The 11,497-nt window shown below is 42.7% G+C and overlaps 1 protein-coding gene across 1 annotated transcript; it reads right to left on the reverse strand.

Moving 5' to 3' along the window:
- Positions 1 to 265: 265 nt before the first annotated feature.
- Positions 266 to 11,225, reverse strand: LOC146310497 (uncharacterized). Its single transcript, XM_084743247.1, has 4 exons — positions 11,085 to 11,225; positions 7,654 to 7,899; positions 1,462 to 1,521; positions 266 to 648 (listed from the first exon to the last, which is right to left on the reverse strand). The coding sequence occupies exons 1-4, from the start codon at positions 11,126 to 11,128 to the stop codon at positions 630 to 632; spliced, it is 369 nt and encodes a 122-aa protein (XP_084599373.1). The 5' UTR covers positions 11,129 to 11,225; the 3' UTR covers positions 266 to 629.
- Between the last annotated feature and the right edge of the window lie 272 nt (positions 11,226 to 11,497).

An 11,497-nucleotide genomic window follows, 5' to 3' on the forward strand; every position in this document is an offset into this window, starting at 1 on the left:
AGAGGTCGAAAGAGAAAGAGCAAGAGGGAATGACAGACAGAGAATAGAAAAAAAAAAAAAGGGTAGAAGACGAAGAAGACGAAGAGGGATGAGTGAGACAACGGAGAGTTGGCCCTCCCCATTGTGTCAAAAGGGACACAGCGCTGGATTAGGCCACGGCCAATAATCACAGCCAGATGGGCTTTAGAGGGGCGTGGACAGAGAGGGAGATTGAAAAACAAGATAGGCTGGGACATTTTCAGAGTTAGGTTACAGCACAACTTTATTCTGACATTTCTAGTTACAGCCGTGTGTACAGTCAATACATTAAGTTAACAGCTTCCAACACAATGCTGCAGCCGAAAAGCACTACAACTCATTTCCTCGCAAGATTGCATCACTGATAGGCCACATCTGTGTGGCATTTAAGTCATGTTGCCCTTTTTTCCCCCTTATTAACATTCCAGAGCCCATTCCTGAACCACTGACACCGTGAGATTACCTTGACCAAAACATGGCTGTTTCCCTCCAGCTTCAACACAAATTGCAGCGGCCGTTTCTGTTTTTCGAAAGAGCGATTTGTCACCCGTATAATACGTTCGTATCAGGTGTCAGGGCCTCTGCATTCACTCCGAGAGAGTAGAGAAACCTCATAGGACGAGAAAGTTACTGGAAGAGAAAAGGGCCAAAAGAGAAAAACATATCAGAAACAGGCTGAGGAATACATTACACATTGTGATTTTTATTTTTTATGGAGAAAACAGGATTCAATGGTCGCAGTTTATTTTAAAGCACACCAATAAGGCGTAACAAGCTAGAAATAATATGTTCAGTATTATCAGTCCCTTATTAGTCTTTATTAGAGAGGACACATTACAGTGGAACTGCACTGTAAACTAAAGTTTCTTGTTTCCCATTGTTAGACCCTTAATGGACTTCATTAAAGGGTAATTACAACAAAAGCGTACCCTAAACTAAACTGTATAATTTCCCACTGTTAGACTATTATTAAACTTTATTAGGGGGGTAATTAGGGACAGGCTACAACAGAACTGTACGGTAAACTACAGTGTATCGTTTTCCACAGTTGGATTGTTAATAGACTTTATTAGGGGGGTAATTAGGGACAAATTACAACAGAAATCACATAACTGCTACCTGAAACATACCTTCTTTGGCTGGTCCTAAAATTTGCAGAGTAGCCCAGACCTATCTTCCTACAGGATGCGCAGTGATCCATTGAGAAAATATTCCTTTACCTTTAGAATTTTGGCCTTAAATTGTGGTTAATTGTGATAATGTGACTTCAGTGCAGCTCTGTGTGAAAAATTACTGTCTAATATAAACTAAAGAGTCTCTAATAAAGGGTTTGATACTGTCTAATAAGGACAATTCTAGTTTTTGTCTAATTTGATATGAAGTACTACATGTACATCTTATTAGTGCACTGTAAAATAAAGTGCAGCCGATTCATTTTCTTACTCTCTTCCTTTCAGCACTTGAGGCACCCTCTCCCTCAGTTTCTGCCAGCGATACCTCCACCTTTTCACCCAGAAAACAAAACACAAGTTAGCATGTTTGAACAGCTTTGCTTTGCACAACACATGTAAAATTATCATCTAAATGCGAAGTGTTACACACAAGATCTGGCCTTTTAATGAGTCAATGAATGGGCATAATCACAGTCGACAGGCCTGTGAACTTGGCCGAGGCCTGCATTGGACCAACAAAGACACAAACACACACACAAGCAAACAAACAAATGAGCCCAGACAAAGCCCAGCTCCCCCGCCACCCTCCACCCTGCTCTCCACCTTGGCTGTTCAGCCTTTATGTCATTGTTTTTTCCCCCAGTTTCTTTGTCTCTTCTTCTCCCCCCATCTGGTGTGTGTGGACACGGCCTCTTGGTGCTAATTCACTTCCTTGGACACCATCTGCTGTGTGACTTTCTACAGTAAACTGAGCCTGGCTGGTCGTCTCAGGGAGGGACCGGGCTGTGTTGTCACCTGTTCAGCATGCCGCCTTCTGCTGCCCGGCGTCGTCTTTCACTGGAGGCTACGCGCATCGACAGAGGAGAGGGTGTGACGAAAAGGGTGTTCGTCAAGCATTAGCACTTCACTTATTTGATTTTCAGTCCTTAATGACTGACTCATGTCTCAGAGCACCCAGCAGAATCATTTGTTCTGTCTAAACTGGTAAATATTCCACTCCATCCTCACATGGACTTTTTCACTTTGATCACAACATGAAACAGAAGCATAATCTGTATTCATAATCACCATAATGAGGTGGGTAAATTACAACTTTGCAGTTGTCAAAGTTGATGGAGCTGTGTTGAGAAATACAAAGTAATATAATAAATAATGTAACCAATAAACTGTTGCTGTTGAGTAATTAGTAAAATAATGTAATTACCTCTTTAATTAATAGTGCGTCATGAGTAGCTGATCACATTTTTCAAGTAATGTTCTGAATATTCAGGGCCAAAGAGACAATATTTTTCATCTTCTCCTGGACCGGGGGCTAACAGTGATACAGACACAATCCTCACGACTATTCCATGAATTTAATTATATATCACCTCCCTAATCAGCTAACTTAATTACCAAAGACTTCATTATTGAGCATGTCAGCTTCTCGGAGGTGAACCAGGATAATAATAGCAGAACAGCACCATTCAATTACCAAGCTCAGCAGGTGATTTTCTCACAGCACCAAGAGGCCAGACTTATGCTTTTCAAAATGTCAGTGGATTAGAAGCTTCTGTTCTCAAAGGCGCTTTTCACAGCTCAGAACGACATATTGGAGCGTTTGTGATCTTACCGTCGTACATCACTGCTAAGTCAACACTGTTTAAAGTTAACCCTGGAAATTATGAATAGGTATAAAAATGAATATGCTTTGAAAGAACACCTCATAACCTGCAAAGCAATACAGTTTCTGGTTTAATCCTAATGGATGTGTTCCAGTGTGTGTGTGCACGCGCTGGGTTGTGGAAACAAACGGCCTGTCTCTGCTCAGTTTCCTCCCTCGTTTCCAGCCAGATCCATTTCTTTTTCCCCTCTCTCTGCCTTTTCGACCTTCGAGCTATCCAACCATGAGCAGAGTTGGATTTCTCCAACTCTCAGCCCGGTTTCTGCCATCTGTGGCTTGTGCTTTGACCCTTTTCCATGGCTCAGGAAGTGGAGGATCTAAGCCCTAGCGGGGTCTAGGGGAAGAACTGCACCGCTGCTTGACTTTCAATGTCTTACCGACCGACTGACTGACTGCTGACATGACAGCTGGGTGAGGAAAACAGAGCCATTCCCTTTGCAAGAGGATTGGCAAAGGACAGAACAGACAACGCGCTGGATTGTAGAAAGCAGCGCTGATTTAGTGCACACAAAGAAAACATGTGAGTGACACACGCATGTGTGCACAAAATGAGCGCGCTTGCAGAAGCAAACAAGCGCACAGTAGCAACTGGAGTCTTGCAGCTGTTGACATTGCAGCATAAGAGGCTTGTGTATCTGCGAGCATGACCCAGTGGCAGCATCCCCGCTGGTAGAGTGGGCAGAAAGTGACTGTCTGCTGAATATCTATCAGTGGAGACCTCAGTGCTGTCTTCGTCTCCCTCCTCCCCTGCCTCCTGCTGTCCTTTAGGAGCTGATAGCAGCCCTCCATCCACCCACTGTCCAAGCTGCCTGTCACTGGATTGCACTTTCTTCCCTTTAATCTTTTTTAACAGGGCCAGCAGAGTGCGATTTATGACACTGCTTCCTTGTCTGGCCCTGTTTTGGACCCTGGCTTGGTTTCAGCACAAGATTGTAAACAACCACTAATGTCGGGACTGTAGCTGTGAGGTGAAATAGAAATTTAACATTGTTAATTGTGTTGCCAACTGCTCTGTTTCTACAATGACATTAAGGTGGTAGTGCAGATGTACTAGCTTCAGCATAAATTACAGCATATAAACCTGTTTTCAGTATTATTAAAGGGATAGTTCAGTGAGGTTGTATGAGGTTACTTATCGACAGCCGATGTATTCCCTATAGCAGATGGCCTTTTTCAACCGACTCCAGTTGCAAATTCAGTAATTTTAAAAGTTGCTTGTCTCCCGCTGCATCGATTTGTTAGTTAGTTTGTGTTAGCATGTTCTAAAATGTTGGGTTGGGTTAGATTCACACATACTTATATTCATATATAAGTACATCATGAAACCCCACTTAAAATAATCTGCACTATCCCTTTAAAAAGCATAATTTACCTCCACAATCCATGTGTATTTAGTAAGAACCAGACTCTTTAAATAGCATCTATTTTCCCTTTTTCCATTCATTATCCTCTTGTCCATTTCTGTCCACATGCTGTGGGTTTGCACAGCGATGTGGAAAATGTGCGTCTTTCTTGCTGTGGTGGCACATCACTGATTTATACGGTAATCTTGTATAAACGGAACAGTTTCTCCTTCTTTCTACTCACAGAGAACAAGTGTACAAAAGTACCATGTGGCTGCCTGAGTAGTAACTCATTCACCCTCCACCCCTCCTATCTCCAACCATCGATCCCAGCACTCATTTAGTCCAATCAATCCTTATGGAGAATCAATCTACAACTGATGCTGCACTCATTCAAACTCATCCACGTCAGGAATAACAGAATGGACCCCCGATATGGCCGTTTCTCACATAATAAATGGATCGACCGATGTGACAGACCCTGGCTGGGCCCAGCCACTGCGTCTCCATGTGTGTGTTGCATGTACGTGATGTCAGATGCCCTCTGGGGTGGGGGATCGACAGCAGGGTGGGTGCTGATGTGTTCCTGCATGGTGAGTTAGGAGCCGGGGAGTCAGGGGAGAGCTAAAACAGAGGGATGGTCTCCATCTGTCAGCCTGGCCCACTCTAAAGTGGCCATCACTCAGGATTGATTAGCCACGAGCCCATTAGCCCCCTGGCTTTTTCTCTCTTTCCACTTCTTTCTTTTTTTTTCACTCTCCCTCTTTTTTCCCCTAACTATCAATCTTTCTCCCTTTCACTAAAAACCGTCTCTTTCCTTTTTAAGCATCTTTTTATCTTCCTCTTTTGCTTCCCAGGCCTCCCCTGTATCACTTTTTTCTTTCTTTTAAGGCCCCAACTTTCTCTTTCTCTTTTGCTTTCTTGCATTCTTATTCTTCCTCTTTCTTTCTCTCTGTCTCCATTTCCTGGCAGCACGGCCATTTCCAGTTATGGGGTTTTCACCTCACTTCATATCCCTCCCTCAGACCCTATAGTTCATCACACCTCTTCATCCCCCACGCCTCCTTTGTATGTTTTTATACCAATTGCCTCAGTCGACAGAGTGGTACAAATCAGATCAGTACAAGGAGGGAACACCCAGACGGTCATGACCATTCTGCTGTCATGACAACAGGATGCTCTGGGGCGTGGAGACCATTACTCTACCCATCCATTTAGGTCAGCGTCCTCCCAGTTTTCCGCCTCCTAGGGGAAAGTGGGTGTGATGTGGAGTAGCTCGAGGCCGAGGGGGTAATTATTTATATGTTTTACATTGGCTTGGTATGTATGTACCTATATTGGTATGGGATTAGTGTATATTGTGATGCGATGGCTGTGGTGGAAGAAGTTTTTAAATCTCTTACTTGCATAAAAGTAAAAATGCCACAGTGTAAAAATATCCGATCACAAATTAAAGTCCTGCTTTCAAAATGTTTACTATCAGTAAAATTGAATTAACATATCCCTAATTGAAGTGCATTTTTATACATAATACTGTTTTGGATTATTGTTACTTGTGTATTAATATGTAAATGGCATTAAACTATAAGCCTAATTAAAGTAAAACAATGCATGTCTCATATGCTATTTTTTGCAATGCTAGCAGCAAGTTTGAGGTTGAATCATTATTGAATTATTGATCCTCATTAAATTTAGTACAGATATCTACGGTCCCCATAAATAAACTTTAATAACTTTGGTGATCTCCTGAGATTTCATCTTGTCCCGTTATCAGGTGAAGTTTATCATCAACTACCTACCAATATTAATGAAATAATATTGAAACCTTGGTCTACAGAATTATTGCTATCTCTAACTGTGAAATAAATATAAAACATACATTTTGTCTAAAATGAGTCCTTATTGCTTATGTCTCTTGTAAAACAGGCAGTTAGGGAGAGACTTAGCAATATTAGCTGTCTCTTTGCAGACTGAGAGCTCCCAGTGAACACCACTAGACTAACTCAGCCTCCGGGACGAATGGAGGCCTGTTTGACAACAGGAAATAGACATCAGGACAGAGGTGGTTTTCCTACAGAGTTTGGCTCTTGACACCCCTTAGCTGAGTCAAGGCTAACCAAGTTAACAGCAGTAAGCAGTTGGCTAAGAGCTTTTAGCAACAAGTAAAGCTATACCTCTATCAGGAAACTCCACAAGCAACCTTGGTTCTATATTCCCTGTTGGTCTTGGAGGCTGTGTTTATCTCTGTAACTGCATATTCACTTGGAGGCTCCTGAGCTTGGATATGTTGCCCACTAATGGTAGCTGTCATGGTTAAGCTAGCTAGGTTGGCAACAACAAAGATGCAAACGATATCTATCCATCAGGAAACTCTGTTAATTAAAACACTGGGAATTGAAGCTAAGCAGCCAGAGGACAGCAGAGGGAAAGCCAGAAAACATTTTCCAAACAAAATATGATCCAGTTTAACCAAAATCAGTTAATAAATGTATAAAGTTGTGCTTTTGTACAGTGAAGCCAAGCCCCCAGAAACACCACAGTTGGACTTCAGTACGGTGGACACAAGTTTAGTGTATGGCCCTGAGTGCATGATGAGTCAAACAATTTTAATCATTTTCCAGACTGAAATACCATTAAGAATACCTGACAATCTGACTTTTTTGTAACTACTGCGCCAGATACTAATGTATGGGTAACATATATTGGAATACATACTGGAATCCTGTATATAAAACGGTTTCCATTTAATGCTGATGTCTCTATTTGACCTACACAAGTTAAAAAAAACATCCACAAAAAGATTGTATTTCTATATAGCTGTTTCTGGTGCCTGACAGAAATCAGATGAAAAAAACCCTATGGAGCAGATTTTTCTTTAGTTAATTTTATTGTTTATGTTATATTTTGTGGTCATTATAGTTATTAGAGTTTCTAAACACTACAGCCTTCTTTCTTCTTCTTCTTTGCAGTAATTTTAAGTACATAGTACTTTGTCACTTTTTGCCAGTTGAACTGAAGGTGGCTGACTGTACAAGGCACACATACATGTAACATGTATCCTGTTACATTTGCTCCAGTTTCTGTACACACTGTTAGACTCCTATTTGTCAGATAGTATAAGGTTAGTGATGACCACAGCATTGACAGGAGATGGTCAGAAGGCTCTTACATGAGGAGGTGACCCTGTAGGGGTACATGCTTTCTGACAGGCCTAATGGCCTCTGTGTGAAGGTGTGGTCTTGGTGACATACAGGCAGGGTGACAGCGCGAGGAGAGCTCCTGACTGTGGCCTCTGATAAGCCGGCCGAGTGCCGATTGAGTACTAACCGCTCTGTCGTCGCTTCTCCCAGAGTGCTGACAACCAGCTACTTAAGAAGAGCCTCCCAGAAACATGGAGCACAATGCAAACACATACACAAGCACAAAGGTAACAGCATATCTGTAGCGGTCCACTCACACCAAGGTCGGGTGGAGGTGGCAGTAGCCTGCGCTCAGACTTGACGGCACGTCGGAGAAGCCGGTGTTGCCGGGTAAGACCACACGGCGTCGGCGCGTGTCCCTCCACGTAGACCCCACGTCCTGGTACCTCTGGGGACTCCACCAGTACCCTCCCTTCCCCTGGTGCGGGGTGGAGAAGCTGGGCAGCTCTGGCCTCCAGTAGCGCCTCACGTATAGGGGCTCGTACAGGCTCAGACGGGGCTTCCTTCACGGGAGATGTGGTGGTAGTGGTGGGGGAGGAGAGGAGAAAGAGAGAAAGGCGGAGACAGAAAATCAATACATCCACAGCATTACTCAGTGTGCTCATTTCCTCGCTGTGTGGCCTTATTTAATCACAGACATAAAAGCGAGGGCACGCACACTGAAAGGTCTTTACATATTTCAATCTGGCTTCAGCAGACAGACGGATGTTGATGCCTGTGTTTCTGAACATGAGTGTAACTACAGGAAGCAAAAACACTTCCCAGTGTGACTCATATGCCAACAAAAGAAATTAACTCTCCTTCTTGCTTCTTCACATACACAGGCTGACATTAGCAGTGTTGTCACAGTGCCAGCACAAGCTGGTGATAAGTGATTTAGCCTTTTGGCACCTCACATCTCTCATTAACACTGTAACAGTAATAAACTGTCCTGTACTGAGGTGATGGGAAAAAGGATTAGAGGTTTTTAAAGAGGCTGAAGGAGAAGAGGTGAGACAGAACATGAAGACAAACATTGGACCTCAAACAACAATATTTTTCTTTTTGTATCTTAATTTTCTCTTGCTTTTTTGTACGGTAAGCTTGTACATGTGTGCCATGTCAGATTCAGCAGATCCAGAGACCTGTAAATTAGCATAATTGACACTCCAGTAATTCCATGTAAGGCTTCATGTCCTGTTCCATGTGCCAGGAAGTGTTCATTCATGAAAATGACATCAAAGAGAAAAAAGAAGAACTTCATGTGGTCCTGAGGTCCTGTTTTTGAAGATCCACATGGGAAATCTACTATTTTAACAGTGTTATCAGTGGAAGTAAGGGACCCCTCTAAAAGAAGAAGACAAAAAAACATCTTGCCAAACCAAACAAATTCCATAGGCAAAATTAGTCATTTTACACAAGAATTGCTGTTCTATCGCTGCCTAATTTGTTAGTTTGTTTGTATTATTCTGTGACTTTTGTGAATCAGAACTGTCCTTTTAAAACACAGAAGTCAGAAAATAACATTAACAAACTAACAGATCAAGGAAGTGGCAGACCAGCAGCTTCTGTGTAAACTGACTCATGTTTTAAATGGAATGTGGTTGGTGTGGTATTTGTGATATTTGATGATGTCATATTCTAAATATAGTGGACACTTAAACTGATATTAAATGTTTTAAATAGACCTTTTACTGAGTGATTTAAATCTGTTTTATTATTGACCCTGTCCACAGCAGTACAGTGCTCACCTTCCATGCTGGTACTCATCTCTGCTTCCCCAAACTGGAGGTGTGCTACGTAATTCACCGACTATCAGTAAGTACCTCATACAATCCTACATCAAATAATCTGAACTATTCCTTTAACAGTGGAACAGTAATAAACCATCCTGTACTGCGGTATTGGGGAAAAGGTTTAGAGGTTTTAAAGGGTCTGAGGGAGAAGAGGTGAAACGGATTCATATTGAAGAAAAGTGTGTGGCTGTGTGACCGCGCACAAGCCGACCAAAACGTGATGGCGATGTGGGTCCAGTTAAGGTTCTCTGGTTACATCGGCGCTTTAATGAACGTGGTGATGTGAGACCCGCAGGCCGCAGACACAGACAGTGGGTAACTTTAGAGGGACGCCTTGGGATACGATGGCATGGAAGGGGGCCCCAGATCTCCACCCACACACCCCTCCGTCACCCTCCCGTGAGGCCCGCTTGGCTTGACCGCACTCTCTCTTCAACACACATCCTTCCTTTTCTCCATCTCCTCCCGATGAGAGACGCTCAATCCATCCATATCCACCCGAGGCGGAGCAGAAAGCCATTATAAAACCACCGACGACACAAAAAACAAGAGCCAGTTGCATGGTATAGAATATGCATGCAGCTGTAGCATGAGAAAGTCGAGTGCGTTTAGACTCATATAGTCCCATGAGGCTGAATACATTACATCAAAACATTATTGCCTGGAAAGCACAGACACACATCAGTGTGTCTCCAGTTGCTTCCCAGAGTGCCTTTGTGGATGTTTGAGCACATTTTGTATGCACGCTCATGACCACGTCCCAACTATCATGGCCATGTAGGTCCAGCTATCTGATTTCAGCAGGCATCTAAGGAACTCAGTGATCTGTGCGTGTTTGTGAGAGACAGTCTGAACCCGTCCCACCGGGAGCAGCTGTAATCAGACAGCAATCAAATGCACTCTGAACAGCATCCGTCTTTCATTCTCTCCCCCTGCCTCACTACCTGCGTCCCTCCTCCTCTTCTTCCAGCTCGCCCAGGGTGAAAACGACAAGCACTTTTAAAGTCGACGTGATGAGATGCATTTTACATCTCAGACCGAGACGGAGGGGAAAAAACACAAATATTGACAAGGCCTCTTTTGACATACGGATGGAAAAAAGAAACATTGTGCTTTTATGTAACAGCATTTGTTTTTTGGCTGCTGTTACATTTCAGGCAGGGATTTTTTCAAAGAGCTGCTGAGACACAGAAAAAGTTTAACAATCATAAATCTTTAGGACATGTAGGAATTGGAGCTGGGTGATATGGAAAAAATCAAATTTCAAAACATTTTTGACAAAATCTATTGACATTGCAGCAACATTGTAGGGATGACTATTGGTCACAATTCACACACACATATATAATATGTAATATATCCTGTATGTATATGTATAAATATCTACATAACACAATGAGAAGTAAGTTACTGTAATCTGTCTTTGAAAAACTGTAATGTCATGTAACAATAGAACGATACTAGAGTTTTGGTACAATGTCTTAACTTTTTCGGAACTTGGGTTGTAATATTATAGAGATATTTTCTATCCCTAGTAGGAAGCAAGAGTAGGCTTGAAGCAGATGGTAAAATTATTGTGCAAAAAAATCATAATTAAAAGTTTGTTTCTGGCTCAAAAGAAATATCACAATTTGTTTTAACAATGTCACCCTGCCCAAAAACCACAGTGTCACACAGTGATTTCCTGCAGTGAGAATGCAGACAAACAAATTGACAGCCACTCCTGCCTCAGTGACACCTATTGAACAAACATCCGAGTCGTGTCGCCACTCGCTGCACGCCGGGTCACTAAAACACGACGACCTTGTTAAAAACAACCCATGTCCTCAATTAGAGCAACAATGACTTGGTGTAAAATTTGCTGCAAGTAAACAAGGTCTTATGAGGGAGCACAAACACGAGCAGTGACCTACCTCAGGATGTAATTAGCCACATATTCAGCTGTTTCTGGATACATGGCTGCCTGTATTGTCCTGATTCTTCACTGAGGCTGCTGCTTCTTAAGTATGTGCACTTGCTGTGAAGTATTTACATTTGTGCCTGTTTCTATGTGGGTGTGTTCTTTAGCCAAAGGGATGAGCATGAGTGTGTGCTCCTGTTTTAGCAACCAGAATCCCCCCAGGTGAAATAAGCTTGAGCACATCTTTACTAAAATAGAGTGTCTCTCAGAGCTCCGTGGTTGGATCAGAGACAGCCATGTAGGGACTAGTGCCATGGATCCTCAGGCTGGTTTGCCCTTGGGCCGCATGATCATCTGACAACTTCTTCCTCTGTTGTCGCTTTTGCACTTTATGCTTATTAAAGCAGTTAGCTTTCCTTTTTTTCA

Source organism: Lutjanus erythropterus, chromosome 18, assembly GCF_056507025.1.
Source record: "Lutjanus erythropterus isolate fLutEry1 chromosome 18, fLutEry1.hap2, whole genome shotgun sequence".
Taxonomy (NCBI): Eukaryota; Metazoa; Chordata; class Actinopteri; order Lutjaniformes; family Lutjanidae; genus Lutjanus; species Lutjanus erythropterus.